The sequence below is a fragment of the Canis lupus genome, chromosome 35 (assembly GCF_011100685.1).
Source record: "Canis lupus familiaris isolate Mischka breed German Shepherd chromosome 35, alternate assembly UU_Cfam_GSD_1.0, whole genome shotgun sequence".
Lineage (NCBI taxonomy): Eukaryota > Metazoa > Chordata > Mammalia > Carnivora > Canidae > Canis > Canis lupus.
In genome coordinates this window covers 4415395-4441844 of record NC_049256.1, presented here as the reverse complement: position 1 = coordinate 4441844, position 26450 = coordinate 4415395, and the positions used below count along the sequence as shown (strand labels likewise).

At 48.8% G+C, this 26450-nt stretch overlaps 1 protein-coding gene and 2 long non-coding RNA genes across 7 annotated transcripts; 2 read left to right on the top strand and 1 right to left on the bottom strand.

The window, feature by feature from the left end:
• The first annotated feature begins 747 nt into the window (after positions 1-747).
• SERPINB1 (serpin family B member 1) lies at positions 748-9485 on the top strand. Of its 3 annotated transcripts, none has more exons than XM_038584019.1 (7): positions 748-883; positions 1980-2154; positions 4174-4311; positions 4850-4967; positions 5922-6064; positions 6155-6322; positions 8072-9485. In XM_038584019.1, exons 2-7 carry the CDS (start codon positions 1987-1989, stop codon positions 8471-8473), a joined length of 1137 nt encoding a protein of 378 aa, XP_038439947.1. In that variant the 5' UTR covers positions 748-883; positions 1980-1986; the 3' UTR covers positions 8474-9485. The 3 variants fall into 3 exon arrangements, with proteins under 3 accessions (XP_038439947.1, XP_038439948.1, XP_038439949.1); XM_038584020.1 differs by lacking the exon at positions 748-883 and adding an exon at positions 1493-1516; XM_038584021.1 differs by lacking the exon at positions 748-883 and adding an exon at positions 1687-1710.
• LOC111094000 lies at positions 9475-18750 on the bottom strand. 3 transcript variants are annotated; one of them, XR_005384204.1, is made up of 4 exons: positions 17238-18750; positions 11821-11886; positions 11505-11695; positions 9475-9697 (listed from the first exon to the last, which is right to left on the bottom strand). It is a non-coding gene; the product is annotated as an uncharacterized LOC111094000 (long non-coding RNA). The 3 variants fall into 3 exon arrangements; XR_005384205.1 differs by lacking the exon at positions 11821-11886 and having other exon boundaries at positions 17238-17358; positions 17740-18750; XR_005384203.1 differs by lacking the exon at positions 11821-11886.
• A 3856-nt stretch (positions 18751-22606) lies between these two features.
• LOC119867601 lies at positions 22607-23882 on the top strand. The gene is made up of 2 exons (XR_005384110.1): positions 22607-22992; positions 23338-23882. It is a non-coding gene; the product is annotated as an uncharacterized LOC119867601 (long non-coding RNA).
• The last annotated feature ends 2568 nt before the right edge of the window (positions 23883-26450 follow it).

Sequence of the window (26450 nt, the reverse complement as noted above, 5' to 3'; positions counted from 1 at the left end):
ACACAGGCAGAGGGAGAAATAGGCCCCATGCAGGGAGCCCAACGGGGGACTCATCCTGGGATCCTGGGGACCCTGGGGGGTCATGACCTGAGCTGAAGGCAGGTGCTCAACCACTGAGCCACCCAGGGATCCCCATGGATGCAGAATTATTTCATACCCTCGAGCGCTATAAATTTTGGTGAAATTACGTACCTGGACCTTTCAAGGGAGAACAAATAGACAAAAGCCCCACAGAAAGAGTTAGGGGGTTTACTCTGCAACCACAGCCATCCCATTTAACAGTACAGGAGGAAGAACTGCGAGTCTCCGTTCTAGTCCAGGGGGTAAGACACTCTTCAGTGACCAGATGTGAGTCACTATGGTGTGCGGCTGTGAGTGACTCAGCGGCTGTGGCCCTGGCCTGTGAGGGAAGTCCTGGGGCGGCACTTTGGTACCTGAAAGACAGGGACCCCAAGGCCGCGGTTTGGAGGGCACCTGGCTTTCTCTCTCTGGGGGCCCACTTTTGCCCCGTGCCCGGCGTCCCGCATTGCGCCCCCCGTCATCGTGGAGTGCGCGGTACCCACGGCCCCGGCTGGCCGTCCCCAGGGGCGCCACTTGCTCCGCGCGGCGGGAACTAGCCCATCGCATCCCCGCGGCCAAGCGACCGCCTGGGGCCCAGAAAGGGGCCGGTAGTCGGGGAGGCGGGCGGCCGCGCGGGGGCGGGGGCGGGGTCACTTCCACCCGGGCTCCGGGGCTCCGGGCGGCCGGGCCTGCGAGGCCAGGGCCCAGGAAGTCCCCGGGGGAGGCCGCGCCCCGCCGCCCCGGGACCCGCCCCGCCGCAGCTATAAGGGCCCGGCCCGCCTCGGCGCCCGCCCCGCACCCCAGCGCTCCTCGTGCCGAGCCGGTAGGACCCGGAGGGCGGGAGGGCGGGGCAGCCCGGCTCCGGCGCCCCGAGCCTCGGGGACCCGGCGATCCCCGCGGGCCCCCGCGGTCCGCGCCCACTGCGCCCCCCCCGGACCCCGGACCCCGCCGTGCGCCCCCCGGACCCCGGACCCCGCCGTGCACCCCCCGGACCCGCGCACCGCGTGGAGGGCGTGGGGGGGGGGGAGGCGCTGGGGCCCGCGGGCCTGCGGGGCCGAGGTGGCGGCGGCTGCCAGGCAGGACCGAGGCCGGGATCAGAATGTTTTTCCGGCTCCAGCCCGAGCTGTGAGCGGCCGGTCCCGCCCGGCTTCTCCTTCCTGGGATTGGAGGCAGGAGCGCTCGGCGGAGCGGCGGGGGGGTCCTCCCGGGGACGGGGCGCACGGCGGGGAGGTCCTCCCGGGGACTGGGCGCACGGCGGGGGGGGTCTTCCCGGGGACGGGGCTCACAGCAAGGGGGGTCCTCCCGGGGACGGGGCGCACGGCGGGGGGTCCTCTGGGGAAAGGGCGCACGGCGGGGCGGGGTTCTCCCAGGAGGGGGCGCACCGCGAGGAGTGTCCTCCCAGGACGGGGCGCACGGCGGGCGGGGTCCTCCCAGGACGGGGCGGGCGCACCGCAGGGTGGGTCCTCCCGGGGACACGGCGCACGACGGGGGGGGGGGGGGAGGGTCCTCCCGGGCACTGGATGGGGGCACTGAGGGCCGCCCGGCCCCACCCTGGAACCCACGGTTGGGGTTTTGGGCCTTCCCATCGCACGCGAGCGGAGAGTCGGGGTTCGCGGCCTCGGGACACGGGACACGTTAGGCTGCCTCTTGGTGATGAGGCCACTTGGCTGTGGGGTGGGGGTGGGGGTGGGGGGGACTTGCCTCAGTGCGCGGGCAGGGGTTTAGGATCTCCTAATGGAGACACTTCCTTCGGGGAGGCGGGCCGGGGGCCCCATGTCCCTGCCGGGCCCTGGGCGGGCATCCGTGCGCGTGGGGAAGGGGGGCGTGCAAGGTCCCGGGTGCTTGGGGGTGTTTGGGGCGCCCCGGGGCCCAGGCGGAGGAAGACGCCTCACGGGGCCCGGCCCCCGCTCCGCTTGCAGCCCCGCCATGGAGCAGCTGAGCGCGGCCAACACGCGGTTCGCCCTGGACCTGTTTCGGGCTCTGCGCAAGGACAGTCCTGCTGGGAACATCTTCGTCTCCCCCTTGAGCATTTCCTCGGCGCTGGCCATGATCTTCCTGGGGACTCGGGGCAGCACCGCAGCTCAGGTGTCCAAGGTGAGCAGGAAGAGCAGCAGCGGCCCCGTGTCTCCCTGCTGGCGGCGCCCGCTGAGAAGCTGCGCCCTCCTCGGTGTCCTGTTGTCGTTGTTGTTCTTAAGATTGTGTTTAAGATTGTGTTTGTTGGTTTGAGAGAAAGAGAACGGGGGGGGGGGGGGGGGGGCTGTCAGAGGGAGAAGCAGAGCCGCTGAGCGGGTGCAGGGCTCCATCCCAGGGCCCCAACCATGGCCTGAGTGAAGGCAGACGCCCCCCAGGCCCCCAGGGCCCCAACCCCCCAGGCCCCCAGGCGCCCCCTCGTACAGAGGTTCCTAGAAGTGTATTTCTGTGTCAACAACCATGCACCGTGAGGTCAGAGCTTGGCAAGAAGCCCCAAGAACAGCGCAGTTGTGGGCAGGCTTTCCTTCCCGAGCACATGCCTCCCGAGCACCTGCCACCTGCCACCTGCCACCTGCACCAGGCCCTGTTGTGTGTGCGGCTGAGGGCACAGCAGAGAGGCCGCGGGCAAAGCCGGGCGCGGTGCCTGCCTCGACAGCCCGCCTCTGAGCCATCGTGCCTCTTCCTGGAGGACGATTTTCCAGTGTCCCTTTTGCATGTCATGACCCGCTGCTCATGAATGATGCCCGTTGACATAGTGTTACTTTCGAGCCTAATGACACATAGACGCATCACAGTGCGGCTGCTGGCGGTGGCGCCCTTTCGAGGGGACAGGGCGGCTGGGGGATTCCACGTTCCCTCCACTAGCCCCGGGCCAGGCCCCCAGCGTGGCTCTGTGGGCTGTGACCCGGGGCGCTGGTGGGAGCAGGAGTGGCAGGGACAGCGAGGCCGGGCAGCTGCAGGCCCAGCACCAAGCCCCTAGGGGTGCAGCCGGTGGCTCTGGTGACAGAAGCAGCAGGATGCCCTGCCTTCCTCCCGGCCCTGCTGGGGGCGGAGGGCCCCTCCGCACCAGGTGTTCTTATATTCTGAGAGGGGAACTCTGGTTTTCCCTGGATCTAGGGGAAGGGGTGGCAAAGTGAAGGTCTAACAAAGTGAAGCCACCAAGCGCAGGGCCCCGAGCCGCCAGAGAAGGTCTAGCCGCGGACTCAAGTTCATGGATCTCCTCCAGCTGCAGAGCTTCTCTTCCTCTACTTTACGGCGAACCAATCATCGTCATCACTGCAGTTAGGAAAGCATTTTAAGATTTTTAAAAATCCACCTTTTTTCCCTTTTTTTTGAAACCCCCTGGTACTAATTGTTAGTTGCTCCTGGCAGGGTAATATCAGCTTCTATTTGGAGGCTTTCCAGGGACTTTAAGCCTTCAGCAAAAAATAGCTTTAAGCCCCCCCCACCCCCGGCCAACAATTCCATTGAAGCAGAGGGGTCATACCCTCCGTGTAGACATTCAACATCTTGGTGAGTAACTGGACTTTGTAACTATAGGTTTGTTCTTTGTGTCTTAAAAGCAAAGAACCAGCCCAGGCCTCATAAAACCATAAAGGGACTCTTGATTTGGAATGGATACATGAGGAATTAAACTTTTGCCAAATGTTAAGCTTAAAGAAGTCATTTAAAAAAAAATAAGTTATTTTTAAGTAAGTGAGTTACTGATGCTAATAGTATCAAAAAATCCTCTATCTGTAATATTTTTGTGTTCCGGCCTAAGTAATAATTCTTATTTCTGCTGTTTATCTCTGAGAACTTTCAGTGAAATTATATTAGATGCAGAATAAGCACATGAACGTATCATCTGTGGTTTTCTTTGGAAAAAAGTAGACTTGTATAAATATTTATTAACTCATAGAACGAGAATTGTAACAAAAAAGTGATATGAAAGCAGTTTCTAATGTTATGATTATTGTGTCTCACAAAGCTATACATTCTGGATTCTCTATTACTTTTTCTCCAATGAGAAATTAATAAAATTTTGGGTGGAGATCATGAATAATCAGTCAAAAAAAATTAATTTGATGGAAGCAAATGCCAAGGGATCGCCTTAAAATTTCAAAATAAGTAGTTATAGAAAGAATGTTTTATTTATTTTAGGCTCTTCATTTTGATGCCGTTGAGGAGATTCATTCAAGATTTCAGAGCCTGAATGCTGATATCAATAAACGTGGAGCTTCCTATATTTTGAAACTTGCTAATAGGTTATATGGAGAGAAGACCTACAATTTCCTCCCTGTAAGTACTTTGCACTTCCTCTCCAGAAATTCACTAGACAATGCACACTTTTTTCAAAGTCAATTTTAATTTTTATAAAATTTCAGAAAAATGATACCGAATGAAAACACATGACAGCCAGCACTCCCACTAATTGACGTGGCGTCAGTTTATAGTCTTCACAGTGAAAAGATCGGCTCCTGGCTATTTACCAAAGCAAGAGCGAATCCCGTAATTCACTTCCAAGTACAATCAGTGTTTGCTTATTTGTGAAAATGTTAGCCAAACGTTGGAAAAGAATTGGCAAATTTCATACAACACTGAAACTACCAAACTATACACTAAAAAATGGTTAAGATGGTAAATTTAATGTTCTGTGTCTTTTTTTTTTTTTTTACCATAATAAAAATGTTCAGAGTTAGATTTTTTTGTTGTTGTTGTTACAATGCAATTTGTACCTTTTAGGACCATTTCTGCTTTAAAGGATATTTGAAAACTATCTCTGTATGTAGTAGGAGTTATTCATGATATTTCCTTTAAAAAAAATTTTTTTAAACAGGAATTCTTAGCTTCAACTCAGAAAATGTATGGTGCTGAACTGGCCAGCGTGGATTTTCAGCAAGCCTCTGAAGAGGCGAGGAAGGCGATTAATAAGTGGGTCAAAGGGCAGACAGAAGGTAAGAGACTGGCAGTCGGACCTTCTTCCCCTCCTGACTGCTGCCCCACCTGCAGGTGACTTTCTCTCCCTTTTTCCTGTCCCGTCGTCCTGGGAATCCTCGAGTTCACCCTGGGAACGGACTCTGCACTGCCCATTGGACAGTGTTCGCGTGTAAAAATTCTTCACAGAGGAAACTTCAACATGATTTAACTGAAGCAGCTAAATACGTTTTCCCCATACATTCCCCAAACTGCATTTTAACATTAAAATTCACATTGAATGTAGAATAAAAGGAATAAAAATTTTGAGGGAAGCCCAGCCTGGCCTAAATTATTTAACATACACGTGGAGAAAAAATATCCTAATACTTGGGAACAAATATTCACAAACCACCGTGGTCATAAATAATTTTTGCCAGCCTCTTGTCTGAGAATTCAAGGATGATACGTGTAATTCTCTCGCCAGTCGTGGGAGGGTCAGAGCATCTGCAGAACGACTGTCTTCCATACCATGACTCGTTCGTGGATACACCGCAGTCAAGGCTGGCTCTCCTGTTTCAGTGCAGTAACTGTCCTACCTTTTGGATATTTACTAAAATCTTTTTTTTGTGTGTGTGAGAGAGAGTAGGTTTCTATTTAGAGGATTTGAAAAAGTGATTTACTAGTCACTAAAAATATTTTTGTTCAGGACATTTTTTTGTTCCTGAAAAAGAATGGTCACTCACAAAATAAAGCTCATTGTCTACCCTACACTCCAGAAAAGGAGAGTTTTCCTGTTGTAGCCTGTTAGCCCTTTCCTTGGCTTATTTAAAGTAGAAAACTGCTGCTAGGGCTTTCCTAACTTCATGCCAAGTGAAAGGAAAAGTGGGTACGGAATATGCTTCTGGATTGCGTTTCACTGCTAATCAAATGTCTGTTCCAGTTTGAAATTCTGCTATGTGGATTTTTTTTTAAAGCTTACTTTATCTTTTTAGGGAAGATTCCGGAACTGTTGGCTGCAGGTACGGTTGACAGCATGACTAAACTCGTGCTGGTGAATGCCATCTATTTCAAAGGCAGCTGGGAGGACGAGTTCTCGAAAAAAGACACTGCCGATGCCCCGTTCCGATTGAATAAGGTAAGGTGGGGCAACTGCCTAAGGTTACCCTTCGGTCCACGAGAACGTGGATAAAGATGTGAGTGATGTGTTTTTCCCCCAACCGCTCAGAAAGACAAAAAGACCGTAAAAATGATGTATAAGAAGAAGAAATTCCCATTTGGCTACATCGAGGATCTGAAGTGCCGGGTGCTGGAACTGCCTTACCGAGGCAGGGAGCTCAGCATGCTCATCCTGCTGCCGGATGACATTGAGGATGAGTCCACGGGGCTCAAGAAGGTAACAGCTCCCAGCTTCACGCCTCACGTTTCCTCCCGACCTATCCACTCGGCCTTGTGTGGTGGTGGCTGGTTTTGCTGGTGGAAGGTGCTTGGTATGTGTCTGCGGCTGTTACTTCCCTTCCCGGTGCTTGCTGCTCTGTTGTCAGGTGGCCCATGGACGTTACTGCTCCCAAACCTTAAATTTTCAGCTGCTGTCAGTGAACAGAGGTGATGGAGAGCATCTAACGACGTCTACTAAGCGTAACACAAGTCAGTGGCTCGTGCTCATGGAAACTCTCTTAGAAGGACGTTAGGGGAAAATGCAATAGAATGAGGATTATCAAAACAAATGTTTGAAATTTAAAAACCCCAAACCATTATGGTACATAAGCTTCATTGTGTACTACAAACCCTACTACACTGCTCCTCCTGGCTGCAATCCATATGGGTTGTGAGTCGAATTTCCAACAGTCACACAGCAGAAAAAGATTCATGTGAAATGTCGGCTTGAGGGTTAAGGCTGATGCCTAACGCGAACCTTGTATGAGGTTCCCATTCTGTGTCATTTAAAGGCTGTGCTGTCTCTTGCCAGGCAAAACTGAGACCAGGCAAAACTGTGAAGATTATGATTTGGGGGGTGGGGTGCCTGAGTTGCTAAGTCAGTTAAATGTCCAACTCTTGATTTCAGCTCTGGTTATGATCTCAGGGTCATGAGATCAAGCCTTGGGTCAGGCTCTCTGCTCAGCATGGAATCTGCTTGAGATTCTCTCTCTCCCTCTCTTTCTGCCTCTCCACTTACCCCCTCTAAATAAATAAGTCTTAAAATAAGATTATGTTTTTTCTTCAGTGTCTCTAGGCTGCTGTGTGGTTTTTCTCCATGTCCACGATCAAACTTCCTTTCCAGAAGGGGTGTAATATTAGCCATTTCCATGTATAGAGTATGTTAGAATCATATGTTCCTTAGACTGGAATCCTGCATTCCATTAGAATCAACATGTTCCTTCTTTCAATTGTATCTCCACATTCATCTGTTTCTCTGATTATAAAAAGAAAGTCTCTAGCCTCATAAAAAGAATAATCAGCATCAGTAGAACAAGTGGGTAATGGTTCTGCTCTCGTCCAATAGTAGTAATTATAAGAGTAATGAAAACGGCTGTCATTTATGTAGCACTTACTATGTGCCAAGCATTTGATATATATGTTAACTAAGTTTATACACAATGCTGTAGAGTAGGTACTATTATTACTCCCTTTTAAATGAGGAACTAAGTTTTTTCTATGTCCCCCTAGGAGCTAAGTCTATTAGAGATTACAGCTCTGTGAGGTTCACAGATGATCACTGTGATCAATGGGGTTCAGAATAAATAGAAAAAGGCTTTCAAATTTTCCTTTGTACCACTTGACTAATTAGGTAATACAGTCATCCTGGCACATCCCATGTGTAAGCTGGTATGGAAGGGGCTTAGTAAGTCCTGGGCGGATGGATGGGTGGGTGCATGAGCATATGGGTAGGGAGGTGGATGGATACCTGATGGACCCGACGTCCAGAGTTCCTGCACTTGGGCACCTGGTGGCCTGGAACACAGCTCTGCTCTGTTATCCCCAATCACTGGAAAGAAAGGACATCTTCCAAGTGGAATCTGTTCTGGCACAAGATGTGCGGACTAAATGGCAGCTGATACAACGGGCTCGTTCATTTCAGTCATGCTTTATTAGTTCACTTATGTTAGATTGTTCTCACCTCTCCTTCTTGCCCGTTCTCCTCCAGATTGAGGAACATCTGACTTTGGAAAAACTGCATGAGTGGACCAAAGCGGAGAATCTGGATCGCGTTGAAGTCAATGTCTACTTGCCCAAGTTCAAGCTGGAGGAGAGCTACGAACTCAACTCCCACCTGGCCCACCTGGGTGTACAGGATCTCTTTACTGGCAGGGCTGATCTGTCTGGCATGTCAGGAGTCAGAGATCTTTTCATATCAAAAATTGTCCACAAGTCCTTTGTGGAAGTGAATGAGGAGGGTACAGAGGCGGCGGCCGCCACAGCAGGCATTGCCACCTTTGCCATGATGATGCATGAGGAGAACTTTGTTGCTGACCATCCATTCATTTTCTTTATCCGGCACAATCCCTCATCTAACATCCTGTTCCTTGGTAGACTTTGCTCCCCTTAGAGGCTGGAAGTACCAAGGTCAAGCTTAGAGCTTTGTTACCTGTACTCCCAATAGTGGCAATTTCGTACATCTTGGCCAGTACAGACACTATCCAAAAACATCTTTAATTCCCCTCCTAAGTGTAGCTCTGTTTATATACGTCTATGAACTTTGGCGCGGGTATCTATTTTCCTTTTCGTTATAGTATATGTGCTGCCGAAGCAAGCACATTTCCTTTTTGTTATATTGACAAAATCCAGCGATTGCTTTGAATGCAACGTAAAAAAAAAAAAAAAAAAAAAAAAAAAAAGGCAAGAAATGAAATCAGGTGTGTAGATTCTTGACCACATAGTAGTCTGTGAAATTGCTATGCTCTTCTGACAGCCCAAAGGAAACCTGATAATACTGTAATTTATTTTACAGACAGAATTTTGGAAGCCCAAGTAGAGACACACTGATTGTGGAAGAGAGCCTTAAAATCAGATATCTGATTGAAATATAGGGCCTCAAGGGCTTGGGTTATGAAGGCAAACTTGTCTTGGCCAATATTTCTGATTCCTTGTTCAACAGCATTAGTATTTTTTGTTGCTGTTGTTGTTCTTATTCTTTCAAACAATTAAAGAGCCACCTGGTGATAGCCTGCCTTGCCTCTTATATTCTCCTTTATCCTACCTGCTGTGGTGTTTGTGTGGGATCACATGGAGTCAAGAAGTGGATGTCTTATAAAAGATGCCAAGAAATGTCAAAAAGACTAATGTAGTGGGAGAGATGGTTAAGCAAAGAGGGGATTCCAAGATCTTACTTGTTAGCAGTCTTCTTGCGTGTTTTCTGTTAAAGGTTCTTGACTTCTGTCATGTGATATGGGTTTTTATGGCGATGGAATGGCTTTAAGCAATTCTGTGGAGGGAAATGGGAGGATGGACTCTGAATTATATACATGTACTTCTTGGAACAAGGCTTGAAATGCTGCATTTTCTTGCTTCCACAAAACTTGTGGGCTGGTTAATAAATGTTCTTAAGATACTGCAAGCCAGACTGATCTCAGTTCTCTTTTTGTTCTCCTGGATCTTATACAAGCCAAGAATAGAACAGGGGGTTCTTGGCCTGAAAGTAGTGGTGTCCGTGGTGATAGTAAGAGAGTCCACAGAATGAAAACAATATGTTAGCAAATCTGTTGTCAGCAAGCCTTCCTTCCTTTTTTTCTTCTTATGGAAGGAAATATAGTAAAAATTCTAAAGTCATTGTCTGGGAAGAGAATAAAAGTATAATTACAATTACATTCTATTTTGTTAAGGGTGCATGTTGCACAGTCTATGGTTAACCACTAGAAGAATAGTAAAAGGGTTTATAACTTTTTTAAAAAATATTTTTTTTTATTTATTCATGAGAGACACACAGAGAGAGGCAGAGATACAGGCAGAGGGAGAAGCAGGCTCCCCACAGGGAGCCCGATGCGGGACTCCATCCCAGGACCATGGGATCACGCCCTGAGCCGAAGGCAGGTGCTCAACCACTGAGCCACCCAGGCATCCCAAAGGTTTATAACTTTCAAAATAAACCAAAGAGAAAAAGAGAGTAACAAGAAATAATCCAAAAAGAGGAAAGACAAAAGAGAAAGAGGTGCCTGGGTAGCTCAGTTGGCTCCCAAGTCCCGAGTCGGACTCCCTGCTTGACGGAGAGTCTGCTTCTCCCTCTCCCTCTACCTGCTGCTTCTTTTGCTGTGCTCTCTCTGTTGGATAAATACATATAATCTTTAAAAAGAAAAAAAAAGGGAGAAAGCTACACAAAGCAGGCATGACAAATACCAAGATGATATAATCAACTCCAAAAGTTTAAGGAACTACTTAAAATGCAAATTGGCTAAATGTGCCAGTTAAAAGACAAAGATGGTTATGCTAGACTGGAAAAATACTATCTGGTGCTTACAGGAAATGTGTCTATAACACAAAAGTAGAGTTTGAAAGGAAAAGATCTATGGCACTAAAACCATAGGAGTAGAAGTAGCTATAAGTATTTTTGGTAAAACATGGCAAGTGGTTCTAGTATTTATACAACACTATAAAAGACCAAGAATATCCAAGACAATCTTGAAAAAGAACCAGGTGAGAGGAACATAATTGAATCGAGACTTTAATTAGTATCAATGCCCTCTTTTACTCTCAAGATGGAATCAATTTGGATAATAAACCATATGGTCATCATAGTTACGATGAACGTGGCACTTCTAAGTTGGGAGTGAAGGGAGGACATTTTCAATACACTGTTCTGGGATATTTGGGAACCCACATGGGAAGCAATTCAAGGTGATTCCTGCCTTAAGCCCAGACAAATATTGAGACCAGCTGGACCCAGCTATGGGAGCAAAACCATAAAAATTTGAGGAGATCGTATAAGAATATATGTTCATGAACCTGTGATTTCTTAATAGGACACATGCACAATTTTTTGTTAAATTTATTTCTAGGCATTTGGACACTTTTTTTTAAATGACAAATTGGGCCAAATGACAATTAAGAACTACAGTTCTGTATCACACACCATTAAGATAGCCCAAGGCAGGCCTTGGGCTAGGGGGTGCAGGCCAGCGCCCCAGGGAGGGCACCCCGCTGTCTCAGCGAATATGCCCCAAGGGAGGGGTCCGAGCCTGGAGCCTTTCCATCCTTATCTCCCAAGTTAGAACTAAAAACATGTGGGTAGGGCAGCCAGACTCCAGGAAGGTACAGCTTTGGACACTGGCTTCCGAGTATCTTCAGAGTTTTTATACATCAGAGAGGCTGCCTTACATTAATTACCCGGAGAAAGTGGGCCCATCTCAGGAGGGAAAGGGGAATCCGGTTGGGTCTTGCAGAATCAGGAGGGCTTTAACGTCATCAGATGTCAAATGGGCCTGTGATTTCTACACCGATCTACATTGATTTCTACATTGATTAAACAGATTACTGCCACCTTCCCGCCGCCCTGAAGTCTCCCTCGCTCAGCAACAGAGCCCACTCTACCCCAAGTTCTGCTCGTTGAGGTCGGGGGCAGCCCCGGCAGGTGTATTAGCACCTACCCCACGGCAGGCACCAGGGGAAGCCGCATGCGGCTGGGGCTCGAAGCTCCGCAGGGCCCAGGTCACCCTGGTTCATCGGGACCTGAAGCAACTCTGAGTGTCACCGAGTCTCACCCAGAGGGATGAGAAGTGCCTTCTAAACGGGTCTCCAATCAATGCTCCAGTCCCCTCTCAGCTGACAGTCGCAGCCACTGCAAATGAAACCTTCGATAATTTTATGATTTCAAATAAACTTGCTATTGAAAAGGCAAAATATAACCTGAAATTGCTGGGAAACAGGAGGCAAAGGGCATTTCAGCAGAACCTGCTGAGTTACCGTTTTTCCAAGGCATGAATCTAGCACCCTTTTGGCTTCCAATGTCACTGCCAAGAGCTGAGATCACTACAAAAAAAATGATACATCTGGGTGGGGACAACAAATATCCTGGAGGAAGAATTTGTCGTTTAAAAAAAAAAACAAAACAAAAAACAGTTGGAGACCGAAAAAGGATCGGTCACATTTCAACGGTGGGGAGGTGACTGTCTTATAAACATGAACAGCTAAAAAGCATTTCTTCATCTAAATGCTCAGGTTTCGAAACACATGTGCAGAATTGGACATCAGACAGTTTCTGATCTGAAAAAGATAAAATGGTCAGTAGCTGTGGTGACAGGAGCCCAGTGTACAGGGTGTGATTGGAGTGATGTGGCGTGAATGAGTCAGCTCCAAATTACACTGCCAAAGAACCACATGGGTGCCATGGAGCAAAGGTGACTTTCCAGTACACAGGAGGGACAATTAGAGAGAGAGAGAGAAAAAAAAAGCAATGCATAGCAAGAACAAGAGGATGTTACTAGAAGAGGTTTTCAAAGAGCTCTTGCATCAGCCCTTCCTTGGTTTTGTAACTATGTTACAACAAATCCTGATAATAAGCTATTTTGCATCAGCAGATAAATGAGTTTCCCTGTAAGTTAACAATTTATTTATTTATTTTAAAATATTTTATTTGCTTATTTGACAGAGAGAGCTTGCTCAAGCAGGGGGAGCAGTAGGCAGAGGCAGAGGGAAAAGGACCTGCTGAGCAAGGAGCCCAATGTGGGGCTCGATCCCAGGACCCTGGGATCAGGACCTGAGCTGAAGGGAGATGCTTAACCACCTGAGCCCCCCAGGTGCCCCTAAATTAACAATTTAAATATCACTGTACAGTATTTTAAGAGGTCAGTTTTCAAAGACTGAATATACATGGCAAATTTTAGTTTTCTATGCAAAATTTGGTATATTTAAGAAATTGAGTAAAATTTTTCCCCTCCATTTTCAGTTAATCCCAGATATTTTCTATAAAAGCAAAATAAGAGATAATTAAAATTTTCAGTTGCTTTCACATGACATAACCATATTATTGTAAGGACTTACATGCTTCTTATTTATTTATTTATTCATTTATTTAGAGAGAAAGAGTGTGAGTGGAGGGGGGTGGGCCAGAGGAACAGGGAGAGAGAATCCTAAGCAAGATCTGCACTGAGCATAGACTCGGGGCTCAGTCTTACAACCCTGAGATCATGACCTGAGCTGAAATCAAGAGTTAGATGCTTTTCTGACTGAGCCACCCAGGCGTCCCAGGACTAATATACTTTTAAGATTCATTAATACGTTCTTATCGTTCATGTTCTACATTACTTGTTGAACTACTGTTAAAAAATTAATGTTTTTAAATCATTGTGAGTGTTTTTTAAGTAAAAATAGATTAACTCCAGTAAAATTGCTAGTCTAGAATAGGTAAGGTCCTTCATATTCAAGGCTCACCATGTTCCACTGAACCGTGACAAATAGCATGAAATATCTCTTAAGACTGTTTAAATCAATTCTCTTTGTTCTAGTTTCAAATTCACTCATTTTTCTAATTAATTTTCCTCCTCCATATATTATGTACTAAGCGCTGGACTAGGCTCTAAGGATGAACCCAGTAAGACCCCTGCCCAAAGGTAGTCTATGTCTAGTTCATAAAATAGTTCTCCAATAACTCATTTGGTTAACTGGACCCATTAGCTAGCAATGGTATCAATTTGGTTGCTGGATCCTTAATCCTGTGCTTTTGCTCCTATCTTTCTCTTTATTGCAACCCAGGGGGTTGTCTTTGGTATTGGGTGCCAACACTCTGGGAAGCTTTTCTCTACAGTATTTAGTAAGCTGGCAATTAGCGGGTCTGTACTTATCTTGAGCTTTTTTTTTGTGGTTTTCTTTGTTTTGTAAAGATTATATTCATTTATTTGAGAGAGAGAGAGAGGGAGAGAATAAGGGAGGGAGGGAGGGAGAACATGAGTGAGGGGAGGAGGCAGAAGGAGAGGGAGAAGCAGACTCCCCACGGAGTAAGGAGCCCAATGACCTGGGTTCCATTCCAGGATGCTGGGATCACGACCTGAGCTGAAGGCAGACGCTCAACCGATGGAGCCACCCAGTTGCCCCTTTACTTGTCTTGTTATCAGTGTAGGTATTCTGGTATCTACTCCCCCTTCTAGATATACCTGGGGTCTTCCGTTGAAGCAAAGTTGTGAATCCCCAAAACACAGCTAATCCAGGAGCAGGTGGACGCTCCCTTTACAAAGGGAAAAATATGAGCAAAGGCACAAGGTTAGGGAACCACAACCAGGGTGGGGTGATTGGAGATTAACAGGAAAAGGGAAGAACAAGGGGCATGTGGCTTGGGAGTGGAGAGCCTGGGTCCTGCAGAGCACTGAAGGCAGGTGGACCTGGGGATTTCTATCTTAAGTGTAATTACTCCATTCACCTTAGTAGGTCCCATATCCTGTTTTAGGTACTAAAGACAAAATGGTTAAAAATTGGAGTGAAAACGGTGTTTTAAAGCAGATAGGCCATGAGAAACATTTACTGTGCCTGGCATGTGAAGACACATTGGAGGGTAGGAGTGGGAGTCAGAGGGTTACTTAGGGACTCTTCCAGGAGTGAGAGATGAGGGTGGCTTCAACCAGGGGCCAGTGAAGATAGATGTCAAAAGATGGATTTGAGACATACTTGGAAGCAGCCCTTTGCAGGAGGTAACTTGTGAAGAGTGAAAGAAAATGAATTATCAGAATTTCTTCCAGATTTCTAGCAACTGAGTGAATGAACAAAGATGGGGGGTGGGGGTGGGAGGAAGAGCAGTTCTGGTGAGAAAGCTGGGAGTCTAACCACAGAGGTTCCTGGTGTGCCTACTGTGAAGTGGAGGGAGAGGAGAGAGCCTGAGGGCCAGCCAGTGAGGACAAAGGATGCCAGAGAGAAGGAGCTCAGGAGATGGGACAGAATGGGAGAGGGAGGGGTCAGCGGACCCACAGGAAGGGAGAGTTTCAAGGAGGAGGAAGTGGATAAATTGCATCAAATTCAGGAGAGGTCGAGGAGGTGAAGATTGAACTGCCCTTTTGATTAGCAACATGGCAGTTACCGGGGACCTTAGCAAAGGAACATTTATCCAGTGGTGACGATGGAAGCTAAATGGAAATGGCTCAAGGAGTAACCAGCAGCACAACTTTTGGCTGCAAGATTGTGGCAACAGCATAGATTTCTTATTTATCAACCTACTGAGGCATAGCTTACAAATAATCACCCTCTCAAAGCACACATTTCAAGGAATCTTGACAAATGTATATATGCATGAAACCACCATCCCTACCAATATTTCTGATACCCCCAGCATCCACTCAATTAGTAAACCACTATAACTTACTAGTTATGGGACCAACAGATAGGTAAATTTACAAAAATTAATAGGCTTCTATTTAATCACAAAAGTAAGTCAGGAACTGTAATAAAAAATCTCATTTGCCGTATCAACAAAATTTGAAAATATCTAGAAATTAATAGAAGTGGAAGAGTAGAAAGGAAATCATTAAACTTGAGTGAAAGACAGGAAAATGATGACATGACAATCATATTCTAAGACAGAATCCATGTGGTAGATGCATGAGTTCCCCCAAATTAATCCATAATTCTAATGAAATTCCAATCAAAACCCCAATCTGACAAACTAAATCTAAGGTTTTCTTGGAGAAGTAAATGAGTAAAACAAGAAAAAAATTTTTGAGAAGAGAGAAAAATGAGAGAAAACTTGACCTCCTGTAACAGAAAGAGTGTGGCTATGGCTCAGAAATAGACAAATCAACAGAATAAAACAGAGTATCTAGTAGTGAGTCTGTGAGAATATGTGGCAGTTTGTTACAGGATTAAAGTGGTGTCTTAAATCAAGAGAAAGAATGGATTGACTAAGTAGGTGTTGGGGCAATTGGCTGGGGAAAAATACATCTGCACTTCATACCCTGAAAGAATCTCAGATAGATTAAAGGCCTAAACTTAAAAAAAAAAAAAAAAAAAAAAAAAAAAAAAAAAAAAAAGCTATAAATTAAGAAGATAAAGTAATAAAAGTACTGGAATAAAACCCCAGAGAATATATTTAAAGTCCAGAGCCATGAAGTAGAAATTTATAAATTTGATTTCACAAATTTTTTTTCTACCTGTAGAAAATATTCGCACCATATATGACAAAGGTATAACATCCCTAAGATGTGTACCAAGAGAGATAGCTACTGTGTCCAGGCATCAGGGACAGAGGCTGGGTGGACGACCTCTCAGGTGCCATCCGTCCTGTGGTCTTAGGATTCTTCAGGGACTGGAAAGCTCCCCCACCAGGACCCAAATGGAAAGTCCTCTGTCCTTGCAAGCATTAATCCGGTGAAAAGTGAGCACCTTCTATACATGCCTCTCATTGCCCTGGGTGCTAAAGATGAAAAGATAAGTAAGACAAAATGGTTCTTTTGGAAGGTGACTTTCTATTTGGGAAGACAAGAAGCAAATTACCACAATAAAGCATGAGAGGTTCAGGACTAGGGAGAGGCAGAGCATTTTCAAAGAAAAGGAGTGACTCATTTGGCCCCAGAGGGCTGGAACGGGGAGGGTGTGGGGAGGTCAGTTAATCCTGGGACTGGAGGGACGCCTGGGTGGCTCAGTGGTTGAGCACCTGCCTTTTGGCTCAGGGTGTGATCCTGGGATCTGGGATCAAGTCCCGTGTCAGACTCCCCGCGGGGAGCCTGCTTCTCCCTCTGCCTGCGTCTCTGCTTCTCTCTGTCTCTCGTGAATAAAAAAAAAAAATCTTTTTTTAAACAATCCTGGAACTGGATGATTTATCCACACAGTACCATTCAGATCTGCTTTTTGATAATATTTTTTTTTTTAGTTCAATCATTGCAACCATCAAATTTCCTAACTAGGGATCACCTTGATGTGACTTTATAAAACTTCTAAAACTCTTTTTTTTTTTTTAAAAAAAAAAACTTCTAAAACTCTTTACAAAGTCTACATTTTGATAAATGACATTTGCTAAGAACTAACTGTGTTTTATATAGCGCGCTCACTACCTTTGAACAGTGCAGCTCAAAAATGTCTCACAAAGTGGACATACTCCTGTATTTAGTGCTCAGATCAAGAAATAGAATCCTCCCAGCGCTCCAGAAGTCACAAACCCGGCCAGGATAAACTCTCCTCTACTCTCTTAGAGGAGTTTTGTCTATACACTGTCTGAATTTTTCTTTTTTTTTTTATTTTCTATCTGAACTTTCTTACTGTTATATTTTGTGTGTACATATGTGTGGAGCCCATATAAATCTATTCCGAATGGCCAACTTCTCTTGTGAAGAAAGCAACATCCCACAGGACTGAAGTTCTGTGTTTGGCTTTTATGTGTCCAAGTAATAATAAAGAATTCTCACCCTGTTTGGATTTTCTTTCTGTAGCCTGCTCTCTTCTCCTGGATGTTAAGAAAGGCTTCTAAATATGAGCTGTCTTGTTACCAGTTGAGCAGGAAAACTTTCTTTTTCTGAGCAGTTCAACCTGTTTTGTTACAACAATGAGTAAAACTCTTGGTAAACTTCTTTGCTGACTATTCTTTAAAAGAAATAATAGTAAACCAAAATCAGCAATGACATGGAAAATCCAGGGAGGAAAAGCCGGATAATTGCTTAATCTATGTTGCTCAGAATCACCAACCCAGCAATCATGCGGCTCATGTAGTAAAAACCCAAAAGGAAAGAAAAAAGAAAAGGTGCTGGCCTTCCCACCACCACCTCTGCCAACCCTGCACCCTGCCCCTTGGCACTCCTTTTGAGCACAGCCCTTCTGAGTCCCAATCCCTGGGAGAAGTCGCTTTGCAAAGGTCACTGATGATATTAACCTCGATCTAACTCTAAAAAAAAGAAAGATAATATCTCATACATAATGTTTATGTGACAGGAACTTTTCTAAACTTATTGGTTTACGTATAGCTTGCTTAATCCTCTCAACCATCTGAGGAGTTCACATATAACCAATATCTTTGGTTTACAGATGGCAAAACCGAGGCGCAGAGTCAAGTTGTCAGGGGTCACGAAGAGCCAAGGTTCAACCTGGACAGAGTTTTTGTTCTTAGCCACGGTACTGCTTTCTGTAGCACAGAGCAGCGGGCAGGTGTGTAAGACACCCTCTGGCTGGTTATGATGAACTCTTTGTCTTCAAGATCATTGCTCAGGTTGATGTATTAATACTCCTGTGAAATGATGTGTTAACGAGCTGCGCCAGTGGCCAGTGATGAGGGATGAGTAGAGCAGAGTCCTCTGTCAAGGAGTCCTTTCCTGGAGGAAAATGACAGGATGAGCACAGCTGCAGAGGACTCCAAACACAAAGACTATTCCATTCTATTTGGAATGTAGACTCAAAGAGCAGGAGGAGATGCCATTAGCATATCAATCATAGAAACCACATTCCTCCCTTGGGAAAGTGAGGATGTGGGTCTAATGTCTTCTAAGTTTCCTCTAAACCCTAACATCCTGCAGTCTTCATGCCTGGTCATGGTCTCGTTTATGAACGGGACTCGGTGGCACATGTTGGTGATCAAATCAGCAAGACTTTGCCAGCCTCGCAAAACAAGATATTGGGCACGATTTGGGTGCATCTTGTGACTGTGGTTGATGGTGCTGAGTAAAAATATCGCATACAGCTGGAGGTACAACTATAGAAAAAAGCCACAAAATGCTCCACTTAGCAAGGACGCTACACCCCTCAAATGCGCTAAACCCCAGGGCCTTATATTTACAGCACGGTTCATATTATGGGATGGAATGGGATAGCTGGATGCTTTGGTTCTTTGGAAAAGTATTTGCCTTCACCCACTCATGACAAAGACATTTAGAAAATGTCTCAGAGATCTATGAGCTATTATTGAAGATTGCTCATCGGTTATTACTGAAGAATGCTCTATCTCTTTGACAACCAAGCACGTTGCCTGGCAACAATTTCCTTGTTGATTCCATATCTCCCCTTATCACTGTTTCTATAACCTCAGCAAATCTATCCCTATTTTGTTTCCTCCTACACAGAATAAAGGTCCCTTTATGTTCCTGAATTACCAGGCAGCAGAAATAGAGTGATATAGATCATCAGGATTTATTATAAGATAAGACATTGGGTGTTTCACTGCTATAATTGCACCTCAGCTTTGGCTTGCATTTGAAGCATTATGGGACAGATTCCTGTTGAATTTTAAGAATACAACCGAGGCCTATGACAGAACACACAGTTACGTCAGGGGAAAGCCAAGGGGAGAAACTTCAGATTCAGATTCAGGTTCCTATGCTGTAAAGAATTTGGTCAGAACTGGATTTTCCTGGAGAGCAGGAAGAGTGTGGTATTTTGAACACAAAGCAACAGGGCATGTTTCCTTCTTTTAGTTGTAAGAGTGGTGGAAGATTCTTACACAGTTGTAATTCCAACTTGGAAAACACTTAGCATTTACTGTACCTGAAACCAGGCTGGTGTAAGCCAAGTAGACACCCTGATAGTCTACAGCTGTTCCTTGAGGCTTCCAGCACCTCTGCCTCCAGAGACTTTACTTATCCTCTGATTAATGCCTGAAATTCCAGGACGAACCTCTATCCTGTTACCTTAAACATTTAAGTCCTCTTTAAAATAAAAATGCTCACTAAAGGAATAATAGTCTTTAGCTACCATCTGCATCTTAGTGAAGATCAGTCATTTATATATTTGTTGGACTGAGGACTGAGAACAAGACATGAGTAGGAGAGAGACCATGGGCACACTGGGCTCTGAGTGAAATGAAAAGATAATGGACCCAAATCTCAGACTTCAAAAAAGCATTGGCCTGGGGTTGATCCTGACTCGGGTGCTCTTGTCCAGTGACTTATATAAATACCTGAATGTACAGATACCAGACAAGTACAGACTTATTCGGATTCCTCCTTCTTCTTCATCAGCTCTCCCATTCTGAAAAGCCACAGAGTTGTAAAGAATTGCAGATTTCCCCCCAAACCCATTTCTGTTTATGCATGTAACAGAAATTCAAAATACATTGAGTAATAGTAAACTATTGTAGAGACTGTAAGTCCTTTGGATTGCTCCATAAGGGATAGAATAAGTACTCAGAAAATCAGTAAAGATATAGATTAACACTATGAACCAAACTGACCTAGTTGACGTTTATAGGACACTCCATTTAAACAGCAAAATAGACATTCTTTTCAAGACACAAGAAGCACCGATCAAGATAGACCATATTTGGGCCAAAAATCAAGGCTCAATTTATTTAAAATGATATGAATCATACGAATTGTTTTTCTAATTACAATATAATTTAATTAGAAATCATTAACAAAAAAGTATGTGGAAAATCTCGAAATATTTAGAAACTAAATAATGGACTTGAAAGTAACCCATAGGTTAGAGAAGAAATAAAAAGAGAAAAAATTATGCTCAACTGAATTTCACTTTGAAATTGAAAAATGATGTATTAGAATTTATGGTATGCAACTAAAGTGGTGAGAAGAGGGAAATTAAGAGCTTCAAATGCCTATAATAGAAAAGAAAGGTCTCAGATTGATGACCTAAGCTCCCATCCTAAGAAGCAAGAAGAAGAAAAACAAAATAAACCCCAAGAAAGCAGAAAAAAAGAAATATAAGAACTGAAATCAAACAGAAAATAGAAAATAGAAACAAAAATAGAGGAAGTCAGTAGAGCTAAAAGCTAACCTTCTGAGAATATAAATAAAATTGGTAAACCTCTAGCCAGTTGATCAGAAAAAAAAGAGGAAAGATACAAATTACAAATACCAACAATGAGCAAAAGACAGCTCAACAAACTCTGCAAACAATAAGGAAATATGAGAAATACTGTATTAAAACATTCAACCACTTAGATGAGATGAACAATTTATTGAAAATTTAAAACTACCAACGCTCACCAATAACAAATTGGTAACTTGACTATACTGTGTCAATGAAAGGAATTGAATTTGTAGTTCAATACCTCCTCACTGAGTAAACTCCAGTCCAGATGGCTTTCATTGCTGAATTCCACCAAACATTATGGAACAAATAATGGTAATTCCACCATTGTGGTGGTGATTTCCCAGGTGCGAGCATACGTGACACTCGCAGATGACACCCTTCAGTCTGTGCAGTTTACTGTAGGTCAACGCGGCCCATCCAGCCCTCAGGGCCCCTCCCCACAGCTGTCCCTTCTGTTCCACTCTCCTGACACCGAGGACTTGCAGGCCCCTATTATATTGCGTCTGCCCACCGTGCTCCCCGCTTACTACTCACAATCAACGCCTTCTTTGATGCTAAAAGGTCAAAGAAAAAAAAGATCCACAGAAAGTGCTAAGAACACAGCAGCCTCTGCTCTAGGCTCCCGGGAGCATCCACTAAGGAGAGGAACCAGCGCCTGAGGCCTCACATACAAGGTTTAACGTCTAGGGACTTGCTGCGAACCCCGCGAGCAGCACCCCCACCTCCCAGGCTGCCCCCAGCCCCAGAGCCGGAGCCGGGCAGTGCCGGGACCTGTCCCTGGTTGTCCCGACTGGCAGGTGCTATTTTCTTTTTAAGGTTTTATTTGTTCACGAGGGACACAGAGAGAGGCAGAGACCCAGGCAGAGGGGGGCGCGGCTCCGTGCGGGGAGCCCAAACTGGGGACTGGATCCGGGACCCCGGGGTCACGGCCTGGGCCCAAGGCAGGTGCCTGCCCGCTGACCTCCCCCACCCCCCGGGCGCCCCGAATTTTATGTTTAAAACGCCCCGTCCTTGTGCACCACCTCGCGAGTGTGTCTACATCTTGACAATGTTTATTTTTTTATTTTTTAATGATAGTCACAGAGAGAGAGAGAGAGAGAGAGAGGCAGAGACACAGGCAGAGGGAGAAGCAGGCTCCATGCACCGGGAGCCCGACGTGGAACTCGATCCCGGGTCTCCAGGATCACGCCCTGGGCCAAAGGCAGGCGCCAAACCGCTGCGCCACCCAGGGATCCCTTGACAATGTTTAAAAGTACCTTTGTGAGGCTGACAAAGCTGAAACCATGACACCTGGACAAATGGGGCGCAGAGGAGTTGTTGGAAGAAGGTGCAGAAGAAGGTGCAGGCTCAGCTGCAAGTGGCAGCGGCCCCGCCTCCAGGTGAGAGGCGCCGGCCCCCTCTCCTCCCTGAGCTGCACCCGCTTCTCCCCACACCTTGTGGCAACTCCTCCGTGGAATGTGGGGATCTGCGGGGAGCGGGGAGGGGAGCAGGGAGGGGAATCAGCGGGTGTGTGGGGGGGAACAAGCCCCAGGGACTCTTCGCTACAGGCACCACACTGCAGGTCACTGGAGGGGAGGGTACCTGGGGGACAGGTCGGGGGGACCGGGTACTGGGGGGGTACAGGGTAGTGGAGGGTGGGGGACGGGGGGATGGGATACTGGGGGGTACTGGAGATATGGGGTACTGGGGGGATGGGATACTGGGGGGGCAGGGTACTGGGGGACAGGGTATGGGGTAATGGGGGTACGGGGGGTATGGGGTACTGGGGGGACGGGATCTTGGGGGACAGGGTACCCACGGTGGACGGGTACTGGGGGGATGGGGTAACGGGGGGGATGGGGTACCTGGGGGACAGTGGACGGGGGTCGGGGTACCGGGGTGGGGGGCCGGGCACGGGGAGGGCACCTGAAGGAGTGAGCGCCGGCGAGTCACCGAGCACTGCTACTTTGGATCGAATGATGGACTTACGTACACGTTGGGTAACTGAATCTAAATTTAAACGACCGCCACCACACCCGGAGAACCACAAACCCAGGGGTAACCGACTAGTGGGCCAGGGTTCACGTTGGTGGCGCCCTTGCACACTGCGGGGAAGCCCATCCTGCCCCCGCGGGCTGTCCCCGGGGCCTGCAGGGCCCTGTCCCCGCGACTCTCGGCTTCTGTCCTGCAGAACCTACAGCTTTACTGCCCCCCTGGGGTCAGTGACCCTCCCAGGGCGAGCGTGACTTGGGGAAACGTTGGTGAAGGTTTCCTAAACCTCCTCGACGTTGTGACACCCCCGGTGCCCTTCCTGTCCTGCTCCCCGCGTCGCTGTGACTCTCCTCCGACAGGAGAAACTTGGAGAGAGGCTCCCGGTGTGATCCTCGGCGTCAGCTGCCGGGACCCCTGGTGACTTCCGCGGCCCGCCAGGTCCTGTTCTGGGGGCGGGCGGGGAGGCGGACGGGGACAGGGCCTCGGCCACCGGCCCGCTGCCAGGTGGCGGGGACAGTGGAGGGCGGACGTTCACTCGGGCCGTTAGGGGAGGAAGTGGGCAGGATTGCAGGGCGACGGGCCGGGGCCGGGGGGCGGGAGTGGGGCCGTGTCTGTGCTGCTCGGAGGCCCCCGCATTCCTGCGTGGGTAGCAAGCAAGCCGGTGAAACAAATCTGACTCCCGTGGCATTTGGCCTCTGAAACTCACTACTATTTCGTCTATAAATGTCCAAAAAAAAAAAAAAAAAAAAAAAAGTAGTCCCTCATTTTGGATTTCCCTGACAGTTGATGAAGTATCCAGGGGACTTATCCTACTTGACTTTCATAAGAAACGTCCAAAGTCCAAGTGAGCCCAGCAGCCACCGTGACCCTCAGTCCAGACCTAGAAAGCGGCAGCACAAAGAAGGAACGTGACTCGCCAGAGATCGAACAACAGCCTCGTCTCAAAATTTCACTTTCCCGACATTGAAGAATTCTAGAAAGATCTAAAATGGGCCCTTTAACGGAGTGACTCATCAGCAAAAGGGGGACTTTCCTGTGAGTGGTTTTAGGACGTGAATAACACGCACGGGTCTTCAAACTGCATGAGTTTTTAGAGATTAATCTCCGCTCCTTCGAGAGGTGAGGAGACAGAGGTTTAGAGAGGCTAATTAATATTCTTCCGGAAGCTGTCCAAGCCTGTTTTATGATTTACCAGCTTAATCATATTAATTATATAGTACGTGTTCGACTCCAGGAAGTAAGGCCTCACGGAAAGGTCGAGAAACACCGACTCTTCAATCAGTGTTGGGGTCATTGCTTGAATAAAGATATTGCAAAAGGGAGATGGATCCTGTTTGCAGTGCCGAGGTGGAAACTCAGACCTCATCCTGAACGGCCCATCCCGCCCGTTGCCCTGAGCCGGCAGGTGCCGCCTGCGCCGTGTGGGCCGCGGGTGTCTGCTCTTGAGGGTCACCGCCTCCCCAGGGACGGCCCGCTGGACAGGTGCCCAGAGCCCCTCGGACCGGCCGCGGCGGGCAGGGGGCCACGAGCCGGGCAGGGGGCGGCTGGCTCTACCGGGCGGCCTGACGGAGGCCTTCACACCTCCCACGGGGCTCGCCCGGGCGACGCGTCAGCACGTGATGTAGCGGGAGACGTGGAGCCGCCCGAGTGCTTCAGCCTCAGGACGCAGCTGCGGCCGGAGGCTGCCCCCCGCGCCACCTGCACCCCCACCAAGGAGCCCCCTCCCTCCACGGTCGCCTCTGGCCGTCTCCATGGTCTTGGCCCCATGGGACACCCTCCCTTGGGTCCCAGAGCGGTGCCACCACCGCGGCCCCGGCTCCCCACTTCTGTCCCCATTTCAGGGGCCGGGGCTTGAACCTGCTGCACTGGTCTTCGAGGGGCGGAGGGCGAGGGGGGAGGCCGGACGTGGGCCCAGCTGGCGTGGGGACTTGGGACAGGCTTCCCGGGCCTCCCCTGGGTCTCTAGAGGGAAGATAACGGCCCATGGGGGTGGAGGGGCAGCGGCACCTGCCAGCTGGGCGGGGACAAACTGTTGGCGCTGGTGGCACAGCCCGGACGGGACGTTCTGGGCCCTAAGCAGGCACTGCAGGAGCCCATGGGGTCACAGGGCAAAAGCCCCCGCCCGGGCTCCCAGCCTGGATTTGCCACCCGGGAGTCGCCACCTGAAGTCCCAAAGCCTTCAAACTTTTCTATTTTTTTAAGATTTTATTTATTTGAGAGACAGTGAGAGCACGAGGTGGGGAGTGGGTGGGGGGGTCAGAGGGAGACACAGGTGTCCGTTCCCCCCTCCCCCCGCCCCCGCAGCTGGGAGCCTGGCTCGGGACTCCATCCCGCACCTGGGATCATGACCAGAGCCTGACCACCGCACTGAGCCCCCCGGGGTCCCCCGAAGCCTCTTCTGTATTTAAAATGGATGTGAGATCAGTAGAGCTCAGTTAGTTACTTTGTTACTCAAAGTAAATACTCAGTGACTTAGTTACCACTCATTAGTTAGTTACTTTGGAAATGGGATCCTAAGGGAAAACCCTTTTGTGCCCACCCCAGCGGTCAGACACCAGCGAACCCGTGTGCCCGCTGTCCCGGGAGGACGGTGCCCCCGCCCCCGGCAGCCGGGGAGGGAAGTGGGAGTGCGCAGGCCGCGCACCAGCCCCCACCTGGCGCAGCTCGGAGGGGACAGAGCGACATGGGGACATGGGGCTCACAGGGCTACGGCAAAGCACACGGCCCCGGGGGGCTGGGGGGTCTCCCGGGCCTGCCTGGGCCTGAGGGTCAGAGGAGCCCCTGGTGATTCAGGGCGCTGTGCACACTCACAGCTACCTGCCTGCGCGCCAGGCACGCTCTCTGCACCCAGCTCCGTCCTCATTAGGGATCATTTCGTCCCTATTCACACAGGAGGAAAGTGAAAGAGATGATGACCTTGCCCAAGGTCACACGGTGGAGAAGCGGCCCAGACGGGATTCGAACCCAAGCAGACGGGTGCAGGGGGCCCAGGCTGTTGACCCTCGTAGTTGGCGGAGTTGCTGCAGGAGCCTGGGCCGGGGCTGCAGGGCCCGAGTGTGGGGAGAGGCTGGGGAGGAGGTCGGGGTGGGGTCGGGGACTTTGCTTTTATGCCGAGGGCAGAGAAGCCCCGCGGACAGGCTTGAAGCAGCAGGTGCCAGGGCCCGATGGCAGGGGATGGCACGGCTGTGCCCGGCCTCCCTCCCGGGGGTCACAGGGTGGGGTGCCGGGGGCAGGGCCCAGGTGACCAGCCCCGAGGCCAGGAAGTGGCCCGAGGCCCACAGGGTGTTTCTCCGATGGCACCGCACCCAGCCCTCGGGCGGCCACATGTCCCGGCCGGGGTGGCTCCGGGGTGCCCTGCAGGCCGCCTGGGGTCACAGGTGAGCTGTGAGAAGTCGGGTGGGGAGGTGAGAACCGGTGGGCGGTGGGGCCCATGCCCTGTGCGCACGGGCACACACACACACACACACACACACACACACACGTGCATCGGAAAAATACCCGAAGGGCATATAGGGGGCCGTGAACAGTGATCGTCAGGAGGATGTTAAGGCTGATTTTTATTATTTTTTTCCGCACGTGTGCACGCTGGTTCGGCCGCCTCCTTCCTGTGCCAGTCTTGCATCACGGGCCGCTCTTGTAATCCAAGTCCTTTCAAAACCCTGTTTGTGGGGGGGATGAGGCGGGTCTCCAGTGGGGGGGCGACTCCTGGGGGCAGCGCGGCTCTCCAGAGCACGCAGGGGTGGCCCCATCCTCAGCTGAGACCCAGACCAGCGAGTTTCAGCGGGTGTTTCCCAGCCGCGCTCGTAGTCACAGCGAAACCCTGTGCGGAGCCGGCTGCCCGCCCCCGCGCCCCCCAACAACGCAGCAAGGGCCGCCCTAGGACGTTTCTGCGCCACC